The following is a 17390-nucleotide window of genomic DNA, read 5'->3' on the forward strand; positions in this document are numbered from 1 at the left end:
AAGGATGTATCAGGCAAAAAATGTTTAAGGTAAACTTCTGCAATATAAGAGTTGTGAATATAAATATAAACATTGTACACCAGAATCTGAAGTCGAAAAGACCTCATATTCTGGCTCTAGCAGAAAAAAAAGTGAACTGAACAACATCCAAACTTCACCTTGTATATCCCTGGATACGACTAATACACCCGATTCAAGCATAACTTTGGATTTGCCACCGTCGTCTTTAGGGACAACATATCTTGCCAGCGGGATGAGAATATTGTGCCTCAAAATTTGATGTAATGTGGTTTTACACAATGACTCAACGAAAAACAAAATCCAGTTATTCTCCAACATTGCCGATAAAATCGATTACCTTCAATAGAACCATCCAAACGCACATTGTTATCGTTGATGGCTTTATGTTCACCTCATTGACTAGTTTTTCCAACATTACTGAGGATAAGAGGCTGAAAGCTGAAAATTCTGCCAACAGCCAACGGCTGACACAACTTATCAATGAACCAACTAGTATTTCCGATCGAGATTGTACTTTGCTAGCCTCTTATACCTGTTTCCCAGGTCTGTACAACACGACCAAACATGCACCACTCGGAACATCAGATCACATACTAATCACATCAACGTGTGAAATTAAAATTCAGGTTCCGCCTAGACCACATAAAGTTAGGCACTATTTATCGGCCAAATGGAAGCACCCAAAGGATTTCCTATCAATATTCCCTAGGAATTATGTTCACTTCAATTCACCTTCAGTGAGTGCAAACGAGAAGTAATCTTGGCAGGTAAGGAATCCTATATTCCTCACTCCTCCAACAGAAGTTTGCATACAACAATCCATGTTTTAATAAAGACTGCAATAGAACAATCAACAACAAAGATGCTGTTTACCGCAAATGACACTCAAATCCTAGTGCCTAGAATCGTATAAACTTTGTTGTCTCGAGAAGTACCTGTATAAGCAGACCATAGATACTTGCAAGCAACGATATAATGATATAGTGAAAAAAAATGTCAATTGCCCAAATCGATCAAGGACTTCCTGGTCTGTAATAAAAGCGGTCAGCCAAGGCTTTTGTGAGTCTAAAATTCCACCGTTGACTGAAGAATATGGGTCAATCGCAGTGACCACAAAAGAGAAGGCGAACATTCTATTAATTCATTATTATTTTTGGTATTGATTTGTTGGATCTAATTTCATTAGTGTGTAGGTTTTTTTTATCATCAAGAAGGTTTCTCATTTTTTATCACGTTCTCTCGATTATATTAATGGGTATTGTATGTTTTGTCAACACTTAAAACTTTGATGTGATTATTTTGTTTAAAATATTTTGTTGTTTTTCTGGAAAGATGTTCTATAGTAGTAAATTTCAGTAAATATCTTATTATTTTGAGTTTTATTGTGTTTTAAAAATTTTGTGAAATATTACAGTTTTTATGACGTATACTATTTGCTTGATCATTTTTTAAATCTTTTATTCTATTTTCGATGTTGCATTGAATGTTGGGGACAGGTATTTCTTTGGGCCTGACCTTAAGGTTTGTGCTACATATTTAGGAATGATTTCATTTGTGATTTTCTCTATTCATAAAGAAGACAGTGATTGCTTATTTTTTTTTCGTTCGTTTGTGCTTTTCCATTGAATTTTTCGATTTTTTTTATTTCTCTGAGACACATAGAGAGGCCGCAAATATTTTTAATAATAGACATCCGCATAGAAACATTAGGAATTCAACAGTTACAGAAATTTTAAATAAATTTAAGGCCAATGGAAGTATAGAAAACAAATTTGAGAATAATCGCCGGAAACGGGTTGCGAATGAAGACACTGAATTGGAAGTGATGCTTTCTGTCGTAGAAGACCCAAAAATGTATTCAAGAAAAAGAGCCTCTGCACTCCAAACTACTTCAGTGGAGATAAAGTGGAAAGGTAATAAACATCATGCATACAAACTGCAATTTGTATACACGTTACTACCAAAGGATTACGATATTCGTTTTGAACGTTTTTCAATAAAAAGAATTATAATATTTTCCGATGAGGTAACATTTTCTTCAAACGGAACCGTCTCACAAAATTATCGCTGGTGGTCTAACAGCAATTCAAACTTTGTAATAAAAACTTGGAACCAATATTCTTTTAAAACGAACGTATTGTGTGGTGTGTGCAAAAATAAATTAGTTGGACCTTTTTTGTTCCACATCCCTTAAATGTCGCACAATACTTACAATTATTAGAAAATCAAGTGATTTTTTGCACGACCTTCCGTCGTATGACAATTTGGTTCCAACAAGACGGTGCTTCCATTCCAATCCTTACATTAAACGTAAGAGAAATCCTTGAAAATATGTTTAATGGGAGGTTGATTCACAGGTATTCAGATATTTTTTAGCCTCCTAGGTCTGCTGATTTAACTCCCCTTGCCTTGTTTTCATGGGGTTTCTTAAAACAGAAGGTTTATCAGCGAGGACCATATGATGATGTAGACCATTTGGAAAGGATTATTTCTAAGTAATGCCAAAAAATTACTTCAAATATGATACGGAAAGTGATACAAGAGTTTCACAAAAGGACAATTGAATGTTTACGAAGAGAAGGTGGATATGTCGAAGCCGTAGGACATTGAACTAAAATTTAGTAATGTTTGTTCCTGTTTAATGAATATTCTTTATAACATATGTAAATTGTTCTTGTTCAAAAACAGTGATAAATACAAGAAAGATAATCATATTTTTAACAAGTAAGAGAGATGAATTGTATCCAGCCAGAATAATTAATACGAAATGACAAGAATTTTCATGATAAATGGATGTAATTGGATATTCGAATATAAGTTTTGATTCAAAACAACTTTACTCTATAACATTTTTCTGAATTGCTTTAGAAAATTGATATCTGATATTTGTATTTTCATTTTTGGACCATCAAGAATAACTTTTTTTCATAAAACCACTAATAAAAAAGTTTTCCATATAGGTTCCAACAAGTAGACACACTGTATAATATATTGCGTGTTTTGGGGGGTAAGAGTAATGATGATATTGCACTTTACCCAAAACTAAATATATCTACTCGTATAAGTGAATGCTACTCCAACCATAAAATAATTTGGTCCATAATCTCTTTCTCCTCTCTCATTCGTAATTGTTCACTATCATCGGGAGCTGATGGCCTTGATTGTGAGAGAGACCATCCAGCACTGGCTGGACACGGATCTTTCGGGAAGTAAGAGCAAAAGGTCTATAGGCAGCACGAACACTCCGAATGAACTGGTCGTTCTGGCTGGAAAGGGAGGGTACTTCCGATTCAAAGTGGTCTGGAGTCGGGTCTACCTCCGAGGTCGTTATTCTATATGAGAGAGACACCCTCGTTTTCGTAGAGGTGGTATTGGGACAGGATCGTCAGTGATATCCGCCTCTCTAAAAGGTGTCAAGGTGGAGACATATTTTCCTGGAGGCACGTCGAGTTTTTGTGGTGATGCCATTTCGTAAGGGGTCGAGGTGACATCCTTGGTAACAACGTAAGGTCCGTCTCTTCTTGGAGCGAACTTCGTAATGATGGCATTCCCGGATTTGTTCAAGGCATAAACGTCTACGAGCACGTTATCATTGATCTGAAACTTAAATACTTAAATCGCGTCGGGTTTTATCAGCGAATGCCATATTTCGTTCTTGAGCATTTCACTCATTTCGCGAGCAGTATGCAATGTCTTGCTAAGAGTCTTTAAATAGAGGGTTATCTCCGACACAAAATTTTCTTTCTCACGTTGTACATATTTCGGGATACGCAACTTACGATCGAATGTGAGGTAGGCGGAACTATACCTGGTAGACTATGATCGGGCAGAGTTCATAGCAAATCTAATTGCGGGAATACAATCTTTTCATGTTAAGTATCAGTCAAAATGGCTAGTTGGGTTTTCATATCTCTATTCTTCTGTTCGACGGGATTCGCAGCTAGCCAATATATAGGGATAAGATTGTTTAAAACCGAGACAATGTTTGCATTACTGCGATTACAAATTGAGTGCCATTGTCACTGATAACTCGTCGTGGAATGCCGAAACGAAGAATAACATCATTAACTGAACAACGTGAACAGTTTACGGCTGTAGCTTGTAATAACGGATATACTTCCACCCAGCAGTTGTCGGCATCAATAAAGATCAACTTACATTACATTACATCTGATGTTTTGGAAAGAGATCCAAATAAGTCAATAGAAAGGGTTTCAAAGCGTTGAGGCTGGACTGGACTGGTTCGACGCTCTGACCAACGTTTTTAATCCATATTGTCCTGATCGGACTTTTTGAAACAAGTCAATGATTTTCTAAAGATCGGGGTCAGCTAGCAGTTCTTGCCTAGAGTCAGTAGGAGGAATCCTATATTGGTCGACTTGTGAATGTTCAACTAGTTACTGAGAGGAGGTCTCGACAACATGTTGACGACTACGTTTGAGCCGTTTACTTTTTATGTTAACAACCTTTGGACTGGAACGGTAATTGTTTTGATAGGAGATTGTTCTCTAGTTCGAAAATTTACAATACGATCTTTCAATGTATTGGCTTTATTTCTGTCTAATATATGAATTCAATAAACCGTAAATCATATTTATTTGTACATATTCTAAAATGTCCGAGTCTCCGAACAGATGTGTCAACAGCCTACGAGCGTTGCTGATAAAGGTATTAGTTTTTTCATTGCCATGTTCATGCAAAAACGGCTACTTATAAATATGAAACGCGGTTTAAGGTAACCGTACGCATGTCTTAAGGATTTCAAAGTAGTGATCGATGCCTTGATTCCCTGCCACCAAGTTGTTGCAGCATCATGTAATAGCATACTGAGACTTTTGAGTGCATGCTCAACTGATATACTAAAACATTCTTCATATACTGATAATACATCAATGGATGTTTCTATATCTTCATTTGAATTACCACAAAAGCTATATTTGCATGATGTGTAGTTAGAATTTATATTTACAGCCATTACAATTGATTGACTTTGAGCTATATCTACTTTTTGTGTACTGGTCATTGTAGAAAATCAGGGGTCATTACCACCTGTTTAATTTACCTGTTTACTGCTGGGTCTGTGACTGGCATTATTATGGATATACTGATCAGCACTATCAGTACAGAAGTGATTCTTCCAGAGCGCAGAAACATGGGAGTGTCTTCACTGTCGCGGAATTGAGGTAATTCAGTGTTCACCACTTGTTTGATTTTTCAGCGTAACTAACTTTTACTTTAAAGCTGCACATTGGGAGCCATATTGCACTTGACCCAAAATTAATTATTATCTCAATCTACCTCGTATAATATCGTTTTATTGAAATTTCGAGGTAAATACATTGATTCTAATACTATGTTTGTAAGATCTACATGTTTTTATCTATTGTACAAATATTTTAATAAACATATTGATTATTCTTTTTAAAATGTAACAAAGTTTTTGCCAGCTATATTATGAACATCTTATTGGGAACATGGGGCAATGAAACACCAGAGTAATCTCAAATTGTATAAATTCTTGTAAAAATTTTAAATTTATAGGATTCAAAATTCAATATTCAAAGTGACGTTGACAGAAATATTGATTAATTGAAATATTGATTGAATAATTTATGGATAACATTAAAATTTAAAAGGCTAAGTCATTATGAATATAGCTGAATATTTAGTGGTTCGAATATAAATGACAATAAAATTTACATCGTCGTCGTTACTAATGAAGTTGAACTTTATAGATAAGGTGAGGTTAGTTGTTTGTTTATAGTGTTGAATTTTTATAGAATTTGTCTTTTCAAAATCTGAAAGATATGCATAAATTACAATAAAGTTATTTAAATCAGTTTTCTTATTGATGCATTGATCATTTTGGGTAATATAGACGTTTTTTGTAGTTTTTGTCAAAACTTTGGCAAATTTATAATTCATATTGTGTCCTTCATGATATACATGAGTCGCTAATGAGCATCTATCAAGATATAATCTGCTATCACTCTTCTGAGAAGTTATTCGACTGATCAGTGACCTTTTCGACTGACCAATGTACTTTTTGTCACAATTTAAACAAGATATTCCATATACTATGTTAGGCAATTTATTAATTAGTGTTTTATCTTTTACTTTAGTAAAAATAAATTGAATATATAAAGGGTTCGACTGCACGCTAAGATTCCAGAAAGTTTAGGAGTAACTGATTTTATATATGGTAAAAGTGTATAAATATTTGGAATAGAAATGCTAGAAATAACGTTTGAAAATCATGATTAAATGTTAAGTCGGTATCAGATGTGCTATACAAAATTCGTTTCAAGAGATATGGAGGATATGAGTTTTCTTTTTATAAAATATTGGATCAGAAATTTTGAGAACACTATTTTTCATCTGTTTGATAAAATGAATTCTAGTTTTACGTGGGTGATATGAATGATCAATTGATATATCTTCCAGAACTTATTGGTTTCCTATACCATTCAATAAAAAGGTTGTTACCTTTGTTTCTAATGAATTTAGTATCAAGAAACGCCATTTTTCAGTATTCTCCATTTCTATATGTGTATATATGAATCAAAACTAGTGAAGTAAAATAGTAAATTATTAATTTCATTATATGGAAGGGATAAAATTATATCTACATATCTTTTAATGAAGAATAATTTGAAGGGTGAAACAGATATCAGGGGATATTGAACACCCCATTAGTATTCTAAAAATTTGTTGGTATTTTTATTATTATAAGAGAAATATGTATTTCTAATCATCATTTCTAATTTCTTTCTTTTCTTCTAGTTTCTTCATTAAGGTTGCAATTTTCACTTATTCCATTTATGTTGTAGAGCTGTGAGGCATATATTTTAGTGAATATTACTAAATAGGGATATTACATCCAATCCTACTAATACATAATTCGGTGGTAATATAAAAGTTTCTTTTGTAAGAGGTTCAATGAGAGTGTTAATTGATGCTACAATGGGTCTAGCTGATATAGTAGGTTTATGACCATAAATATATTTATCTAATTTTATAATTATTATGGTATAAGATAAGAACTAATATATAAAGAAGCCTGTGAAACTAATATTTTGTTCATTAAACTGATATTCGTCTAGTATACGTCAGATTGGTGTAACCATTTATAACTTCAAATTCTTAGTTCATTTAATTTGATATTCGTCTAGTACGTTAGTTAGATTAGTGTAACTATTTGTAACTTTAAATTATTAAATCCTCAGTTTGCTAAATAAATTGTTTTTAAAAAAGTAAGTTGGTGAATTGATTTATTTAATTATATCTAAAATTTTTTTCAAATTCAAATAAGAAACCCATTAACAGAAAATTGTGTTGTAAGCATCTTTTATAAAGTTCAAAAAATTCATAAATTTCACGTTTGAGCGCTGTCGAGCATCTTTCATTTTAAAATCGAAGCAACAAAATTCTTTTTTAATTCTCTTCAACTATTGAAAAAGTGGGGCTTCTATTTTAAAACGAACGATGCTCGTCAGGACTGAAACGTTACGTTTATGATTTTTTTAACGTTATAAAAAATACTTTCATCACAATTTTTGGTTTTCTGTTTTTTAATTAGGTGAACCTTGTAATAGTTAATTAATAATTTTTTTTATGTCTTCGATTCAGAATTGTGAAATATGTACAAAAACGCGCGTTATAAATTTTTTATCCGTTTTATTTTCAATTTTTGGTAATAAAATTATATTATAATTTAGTAAAAAATGTTCGTAGTAGAAATCCGTGGATAACTTCACACGCACAGGTTGATTCTATTTGAATCAGTTTTTTTATTAATACATTGGCCATTTTTAGGAATATATGTTCTTTCTGAGAGCAGTAGCTGCTTCCTGATGTCCAAATTTTGGCACATTCATAATCCATATAAATACCTTCAAAGAAAACGTGAGAGGCAACCGAGCATCTGTCGAGATAAAATATGCTCTTTCTTTTAAGAGTGGTTATCTGATTGGTGAGTGACCTCTTGAATCGACCAGTGAATTTTTTACCACAATTGATACATAGAATTTCATAAATTATGTTAGGCAATTTATTAATTGATGTTTTATCTTTGATTTTAGTAAGCGCAAGTGTCAAAGTTTCTTTGTAAGCTAACGTCTAATTATATTATTCAAAGATTCCTGGAAGTTAAGGAGGAACTGATTCTAGACGAGGGCAGTTTATCTTTTAACCTCCGATTGGCCATAAATAAAAGACAAGTTCATATAAAGCAATAATTTTATTACCAAAAAGATTGGTAAAATTACGGTTACTTTTCGACATAATCACCGAAGAGATTGAGATATTTGTCTTATCTGTGGAAAAGCTTGTAAATACCCACTTCAAAGAAAGTTGCAGCCAATGTAGCCTAACCGTTCAGTAACAATAGAGTACAAAACAGACCTTGAAACTTATGGTAAGTCCGTAGACAAAGCAGTAATGGTGAATCTGCGGTTTTCTTTAACCAACCTGTTAACTCGTTGAACCAGAGCATCTGAAACGACAGATTTGCGACCTTGGCCCCCTTCATTATGCACTTTAAACTTTCGACGCCATTCACGCACAACACCATCACTCATGAAGTTATCCCCATACACACGACTCATTCTCCGTTGGATTTCTGCAGCACTATGGCCTTCGGCCTGTAGAAAACGAATCACACTTCACAATTCACACTTGGCGGGAGCTTCAATAAAGGAGGTCACGTTTACGTAACTGTAGCACAACGCCAACTGACGCCTGAATGTCAACAATGGCGGAGTATATAGTGCGAGAGCTTCGCAGTTGTCTACATCGCATTTCCGCTTTCCTCGTATATAGTAACGGTGTGTAAATAGGTAAGACAGCACTGCTAGCACATATACCCTTATGCCTATGTCAGGCACGCGGAATCAAAATGTGAAAAATAAAATATGCCTGTTATAAAGTTTCATTTTGATTCCAAAAGTAATATTTGATGAAAAGACATGTCTACATATTATTTATATAGTTATTCAATTCACCAGTTAAATTTCACGTTCTTAAGGCCGCACACTTTACAAGGTTCCGTGAAATAAAAGACTATTTGAAATATGATTGGCAACATAAGGAAGTTATTAAATTCGACAGTATTATTTCTGATATATTATGACATTTTGTATTATACTTTTGGAGCTATGTTCTTCGAAATTAATGGAATAAACGCGCTCTAAAATAAGTAAATAAAGGGTACCGGTATCTAATTATTTCCAACCAGACTGAAACCCTATCTGTTGATAATTCTACAAGTGAATAAACAACATAAAATATCTATAATTGTTTGAAAAAAATAAGAATTGTATGTGTGATTTACGGCATTCATTTATTATATTTTAAATTAATTTTGTTCTCTAGATCACAGGGTCCTATCCACTGATTCGCCAACTCTTTTTTTTAAACCAAAGTATTAAATATCTGTTGCTTTGGTATTTCTATTAGTGCTTCTGCAATTTGTGATGGCATTATGATCTCATAATAAAAAGTACAAAATTTTAAAAGAAAATTAGTTGTAAATATTAGTGTTTGTCCTCCACATTGATTTTAAAAAATAATCTCTATCAATCCCACAGTTCAGTTCAACTATATATTTTGTTATTCGCTTATGGCAAATTCAATATGAGAATATTTGATAAATTGAGATGAATATAACACAATTTTATTTTTCTAAAGGTTTTCATAGCAATTGTGATTGTGTTTGTATTTTGATCACATGCTTGGATATTACATTTATGAGTTTATGCTTTTCAATTCTTAATAATTAGTCATAAATGATTAGAGACAATATTTAATCAAAATGAGAATCATAATTCCAGAAGCCTTTGTCCAAATTTAGTTGATAATATTTCAAGACTCTTCTAATTTCAATTGGAAATATCACACAAATCAAATTATCCTCCAATTCAAGTAATATTAGTTAGACATTAAAGTTTCAATATTTACATTGCATTCAATTATATTTTCTTTGGAGAAATTATAGGATCCTCAGGATAGTTGCAAATTATTGAATTTGTTCAGCAGTAGGTTGAAATTTTCCAAATAAAAATAACTTATCATTGGATGGTGCGTGTCTGTTAAACACTATTGGTTCATGTCAGGTTTTAATAAAATAGTGTTATTACTGTTATTTACCTGTATAATTGAAGAAAATCATAAATCCCAAGAGTTTGTTACAGAATAACTGCCACATGCTTTGTTAGATGTTGATTTTTTTTCACAAAACAATTTACCCACTCATTTACACAAATTTTATTTGAAAAAAAAAATCGTCACAAACGTTAAATATTTCCGCACTTTTGGTATTTTATTGCCCAACTCTGGTGAATCCAATATCAATTAAAGCGAACACGCACCTATAAGTGAACTTGACGCCTCGTTTTTCTGCGTCTGCGAAAAATCGTAGTGATACTAACGGCGTCGAGTATATAATCTTTGGTCGAAATGCTAGTGATGCCTCTGCGAATTGCCAGCGGCTGCGCCCTCTAGTGCCCCGATATTTCACCTTCACAATATTGTTTTGTATCGACCTCTAGTGTGAATTTGAATATGTAAGCCACCAAACTTCGCTGGATTCACCAATATAATATAGATTCACAGGAAATTTTTTTGCGTAAACAACAAAACTTAATATATAAAAATAGGGAATGAAACAATTATAAAAAGTAACTAGCACCAACACTCTGCTGGCCGTGAGCATGTAAGTTATTAAAATTATAAAAATTCCTATATGTAAGGCTCAATTTGCACTTACATAATATGATATCTATTTAAAAAAAATTGCAACTCAATATAATAATAATTTTTACGCAAAAAAATCAAAGTTTCTAGATTTTCAAAATGCAATAACATCCGAGCTGAATTTATAAAGAATGATATGCAGATCCTCATACGTAAAAAACGATTATTTTTTTATGTTCAAACAATAAAGTTATAACTTTGACTATGATTAAAATAATACTTCACAACAATTTCCATTTATATTAAAACGAATGCTGAATAAGTGTTCAAAGTTTTTCAAATTTTAATAGAATTTTTTCCTAATAATGATATTGTCCAATGAACATACATTATAATAGTACCTAATCAATTTAATATTCGATTTTCGAACGAATTTGCTAGGTTTCTCAACATTTCTCTTCAATTTTATCAAAGCTGTTTCAGCCTCTTTATCAAAGTCTCTTTCTTGTTTCATTGGTTGTAGTTGCAGTCTCTTGGTACATATGATTTTATATAACTTTTCACGAAAAAAACTATTTTTCATAATTCGTATGATTAAGCTAGACATGACGTTGGTTCTCCTCTGCCCATTCACCTTCCAGAAAAACTATTATTAAACTGGATATGTGAGTAGGGATGGCAGCACTGTGCCGTGGGAAAATATTAAATAGCTTTGGAAGGACCCTTATCACGCAAATTATGTCATCTCCACCCCGTAAGACCATATAAGAGAATATGATGTCATTGTATATATTTTGCTGTGAATATGAAAATTAATATAATATAAAATATCATTTTTTTCTGCTGTAAGTGTAGTCGAAGTTATAACTGTAATACTGTTGTTCGGAACAAACATTGTCGGAATAGTTAATTTGTAGTTTGATTCGGTAAATATAAGTTTTAAAAAAGACGTCTCCTTTATCAATTACATATTTGGCGCAGTCAGTAAGATTGTTTGGGTCTTGCGTACTGAACGTCCGATATTCGTTATAACAATTTACCGAGACAATTGAATCTGGTTAGTTATAAATAATCGGCATAAGTACAGTGAAAATTCAAGAGTTTTGGAATCTATCAAGAGTCTATTGAAGACCTGTTCTAGTTCATCCAAATCCAAGAATTAGGACCCACATCGCCTAGTTTCTTCGAGCACTAGCTAATCATTATAATACAAAGGCATGATCAAAATAGCACTATATATATATATATATATATATATATATATATATATATATATATATATATATATATATACACAGGCTCAAGTAGATCTTTTATAGACCCCGATATCGCTTGTAAATTGTGCCGAATGCAATTAGTAATGATCCTTTTGTAGTGTCAACTATAATTCAACAATTTTCTCATAAATATTGCGCTGACATAAAAGCATCAAAAATCTTTAGATTGCCAAACCCAACAAATTTGAAATTTTTATTTTCTAAATTTCATAACGTTTTCGACGGCACCATAGGTTTAAATAATATTAAACAACTTCAAATTAAGGTCGATTTTAAAACAGGGTACCTCATTCATCTTTTACTAGAATACAATTGTGTTATCATAAAACAACAAATGACTTGAATCTTGAACTTGAACGCACAGCTAAAGAGGGTAATGCTTTGAGTACAATTTTAAATAAAACTACGAACTCTGAAACTCCAGATTTTTCAGAACCATTTATAGTTGAAAATTTGAACGAATCCGAGCATACGAACGAGGAAGAAAAGCAAAAAATCCTGTCACGAATATAGTTATATTTTTATCGAGAAAATGAACCATTGACATTGATTAGTGAAATTCGACATCAAATACGAACGACTGACGAAGCACCGGTTTATACAAAAATTTACAGATATCCGTTTATACATTAGGTTGCTAATCAGATTCAAAACATCTTTGACTCCAACATAATCGGCCCTTCGAATTCACCATGGTCATTCATCAATATACACGATATTTTAGCAAAATCAGATAATTGCCAATATTTTTCAACAATAGATCTAGCTAGTGAACTCCACCAAAAAGAGATGAGAGAAAGAAATATTTAAAATGAGGATTCAATACGGAAAACGGATATTATCCCTATCCCAAGGCCCGATAGGTCAGGATCTCAGGATATTAAACAATCGAGAAACAACTCTTAGCCGAATTCAAAATTTACACGTTGGAAAATAAAATTTGAAGAGTGACTATCAAATACTTGATCGATGCGGAAAATCAAATAATTAACACAGATTATCTCTCAAAAATTGAAATCCACTCGAAAGATTTAAAATCTTTTTGGAATGACAACTCTTTTTGGCAGAACGTTGAAGAAATTTTAGGAGAAACTAATAATTATCATCAATCAACCCAATTATAATCGATAAACTCTTGATACAGGGTGCTTGACGACGAGCTGAATCGATATGCATATGGGAAAGTACTGGGACTAGTGTTCTGAAAATTTGTTTGTATGGGTTTTCCGAAATGTTCGTTCCAGCTATAACAATTTCAGTTCTCTGAAACTTCCGGTTATAACGGACGTGGACCCAAACTTCGTTATTTTAAACGGAATGCTATGGTATTTATTAAATTTTTGAAATCTACGCAAAATTTCAATACAATTTTATACAAGACATTGTATGCCTAAAGTTCACCATTTTTTAATTATTCCACATTTTTGAAATTTTTGGACATATTCAGCCCTCAACTAAAAAAATTTCTAAGTTTAAATAAAATTTTTTGGGATTTGGAAAAATAACACTCACAGATTTCAAAATCTGTAGAAATCTTGACAAAAATTTATATAGGGTGTTCTAAAAACTTCGAAAGTTTAATTTTTTCAAATAGCAAATTCCCATTTTTCTCTTCACCATTGGATTCTACGCTCCAAGTTAAAGGGACTTCGTTAGTAAATTCATATATCTCAAATTAACGGTTTTTGTAGAAACTTGAAAAAACTGAAATTTTCATGGTTTTTAATTGTCCCCTGCCGATGGCGAACAACGAATAACAAAAGTTAAAGTGTCAAAAATTAAAATACTTTAGTCAATTAAAAAATATTTAAACACACTACACTCAAGTGGCGTTTCGAATTTCTTACGGTCTTGCATTCCGAACTATTTCCTGACAGTCTTCTTTTGTATTTAGCGGCGAACGATACACGATATCTTTTATACGACTCCAAATAAAAAAATGTGATGGGTGATATCCGGTGAACGGGGATGCCATTGACGCAGTCCATCGTGTGCTATGCATCGGTCTTCAAAATGAGTAAAAAGTTATTTACAAGCGCACTCCGTCGTGCTGATTACCACAACTGATTCCAATTCAGATTTAGTGGGTGTAAATAATTTTCTAATATTTCTAGATATCTGTTACATGAAATAAACAAAAATTTGAAGTGAAATTCACCCTCAAATTGAAATAGTGAGATTACCATTCAAATTTTCGTCATAAAAATGTACCACCAGCATACTGTCATTTTTTATCGCAGCAAAAAAATTGAAATTCCAGTACCTTTGAAACTGTTTTTCACGCAGCATGTGAGGATTAGCCTACCATATCTTCTTTTTTGTTTCGTTTTCTTCGATTTTGCTTTCTTCTCCCTCTTTTTAGTTGTCCCCGCCTCCCCGAACATAATTTTTTTAGTATCCCATTCCCACTACTTTCTCCTTTCGTCGATTCTTGTTCCTCGATTATCGTCGATTGTATCTCCTCCCCGCTCCTGTTTACCTTTTTATCTTTCTTTTGTCTTTCCAGCAACTCCTCTTCGAATTTCCTACGTTCCTCTTCTTCCTTCTCCTTTCTACTTACCTCTTCCTCTACCGTTCTCCTTTTATCCTTATTTCTAAGTACTCCTGTGAATCCCACCAGTGGGGACGTGTCCGGCGGGGCAGTGCGCCCTTGCCCCGCTAAGGCAGATTACTCTGGGAGGTCGCCAGGTATCTTAGAGGTACCGTTTAACCATCCCATAACCACGGTAGCTTGACAGCGTAGGATTACGGATTTTTTTCTCGAGGTTTATTCCTCTGTGTCTTTTTGGTCAGCGGGCGATTATTGGAGAACGCATTTGTTCCTTTATTCATCACCTATCCGAGAAGGTTGGTCGGTCATGTTTCCTCTTACAACAAATTGAGCGACTCGAATTCGAAAATTTTCAATCCACATAAAGTGACAATCGACCCCATTTGGCTCCAATGAATGCGAGAGATATCTTTTTGTTTGCATTGAGCTACTCTTGATAGCTCGACACGCTTTTCGATTGTTAAAACTTGTTTCCTTGTAGTAGTTTTTCCTGCGAATTCCAAGAGCAATTCTGACCAGAATCATAACCTCTCTCTTCTTAAAGTCGCAAGATAAGGATAGCTGGTTAAGAGCCGTAACGAACTGATAAAACGATTCACCTTGCTGCTGTTCACGTTTAAAAAACTTAAAATGCTTAAAAACAAGATATTTATTGGTTCACAGTACGAGTACTCTCCGAACTTCTCAAGCACAGAGGACAATTTCTTTTTATCACTTGTATCTTCAAATTCTATACCCTCTTCGCCCAAGAAGAACTTCAACTTTGACTTCGTTCGTTTTGTTGGTTTACCACTAGTTAGCATGTAAAGTTCGAATTTTTGTTTTTATAACCGCTAGTTTATAGCTAAATTACCCTTAAAGTTCATGGGTCCGGGGGTAATAACTGTTTGACATTTTGAACAATATGTTCACAAAGAAACTGTGATAACAGAGATTTTGAGTGAAAACACACTTAACTATCGAGTAAATTCTATCCAGCAATATTTTCCGAAGTCACTCTCGTCGTGAAGTAAGTTGAGTCTTAGTTTTTTCTACGCACTCTCTACCTGCCGTAACCGTGTACTGCGATCAACCACGTTTTCCGCTACCTTGCTACCTTTACAAGATTTTTTCGCACTGGACACAATTGTAATTACAAAGTTTGTTTTCCAATCACGCTTCGATTTTTATCGTATGTCACCATGTAAAAAGAGACAGCAAAGACTACAATAATTATAAAGGAATATCTTTGTTATGTACAACGCTAAAGCTTTTTGAAATTATTGAAAAGAGACTGCGAGCTAAAATAGAACCAACTTTGAAAAAGACGAAAAGTGGATTTCAAAAAAGTAAAAACATACAGATCATGTGATCACAATACGACCGTACATTTTCTAGTCGACAGGGCATTGGATTCATCTAATAATCGAATACAATTCAGCCGCGCAACACACATTTCCTCGGTGATATTACGAGGAGTAGGCGGATTGAGGCATTGGAATCAATCAGAACAAAGGTTTGATTCGTTGGGTGGAGTGGGCAGATTGTGACCACGGAATTGGATCACATCTTACCTACCTTTCTCTTGATAATGGCTCCAAAGTGGAAGCCGAAAGGTCGAGAATTTTTAAAATTCTAACACGGTTTAATATGTGAACTTAGTTCTTTTGTTCATAATCCTGACCGCGGAAACTTGAAGAAGTTCGTAACTAATATATTGGGAAGAATTTGATTTGAATCTGATATAGAATAAAACTTTATTTTATTGGATTTTTCAATTTGCATACATAGCTCGATTCGGCGAAACCATATCAGAGGATTAGATGATATCAAACAACTATACAATTTCTTGAAATGCAACTTTATTTTTTTCTCTGGCATATAATCTGTATACAATAAAGCAGTTTCCAAATATGAAAAATATATATTTACGATCTAGGTGAATTTGCAAAACAAAAACATTTTTTACACAGGCTTGATGTAGTAAACATATACAGTATAATATTACCATTCTAATCTATTTTCCTTATTTGTAGGCATTTTTAGGGATGGAATTTGAAGGTAAATTATACTTAATTAAACCTCAACAACTAAATTTGTACTCGGATTTCTGCGATGAATTTACAATAAAAATGATTAGAACTTTTTTTTCAAGAATATCTGAGAGCTGGTCTCTAATGTACTTTTGGCAGGATCGATGCAGTTGCAAGAATACCCACAATTTCTTATTAAAAAATTATATTCAACATTACATAATAATGAATATAGCGAAATTGGAAGATTTAGTTGGTAGTAATTACCTAAGTAAACTCGAGTATTTTATTTAAAAATAGGGAGTTTGGTGTGTTATGTAAATGTAAATTTTTTTGGTTAAGAGTCTCGTCCAAATTGGAAAATACTGCCTTTTGCAATATATTCTCTAATAACATAATAATTTTCTTCAAGTGACAATATTTCTCTCATTTTCATATTTGTTGTAATCTCCCGTGCATAGTATACTAAAGTATTTGGTACAGCAGGATAAGGGAATCTATCTATTTTAAATGTATATAGTAGTACATTTTTGTTTTTACAATGTAAATATTAGATATCAAGATTTTGTTTTAAAACTTTTACACCATTGTCTTAAGTACGGTGATCTTGCAGGCTAGTAGAAACATTCATGGTTTCATGTCCAAAGTTGAGAAAATAGTGTTGGTCATCGAAGCTGCGTCGTCGGTGTTACAGTAAAATAACATCCAAATAATTATCCAAACCCCAGCCCTGCAGAGGAAAAATTCCTATATCAGGTCCATCTCCGAAATAAAACCATATCAAACTTCAAAATTCCCTTTTCTGTCAATAAAAATTCCAACAATATTCTGTTTTTC

General features: G+C 33.1%; 1 protein-coding gene across 2 annotated transcripts in view; it reads right to left on the reverse strand.

Annotated features, from left to right (window-relative positions):
• The window catches only part of LOC130902204 (junctional adhesion molecule A-like), a 104828-nt gene extending 94344 nt beyond the window's left edge, over positions 1 to 10484 (reverse strand). The window contains exon 1 of one of the 2 annotated variants that reach the window (XM_057814132.1): positions 10168 to 10484. In XM_057814132.1, the coding sequence (XP_057670115.1) occupies positions 10168 to 10225 (58 nt within the window). In that variant the 5' untranslated portion in view covers positions 10226 to 10484. The remainder of the gene's footprint in view (positions 1 to 10167) is intronic. The other variant, XM_057814121.1, reaches the window with a different exon arrangement.
• Between the last annotated feature and the right edge of the window lie 6906 nt (positions 10485 to 17390).

Source organism: Diorhabda carinulata, chromosome 1 (assembly GCF_026250575.1).
Source record: "Diorhabda carinulata isolate Delta chromosome 1, icDioCari1.1, whole genome shotgun sequence".
In the NCBI taxonomy this organism is placed as follows: Eukaryota; Metazoa; Arthropoda; class Insecta; order Coleoptera; family Chrysomelidae; genus Diorhabda; species Diorhabda carinulata.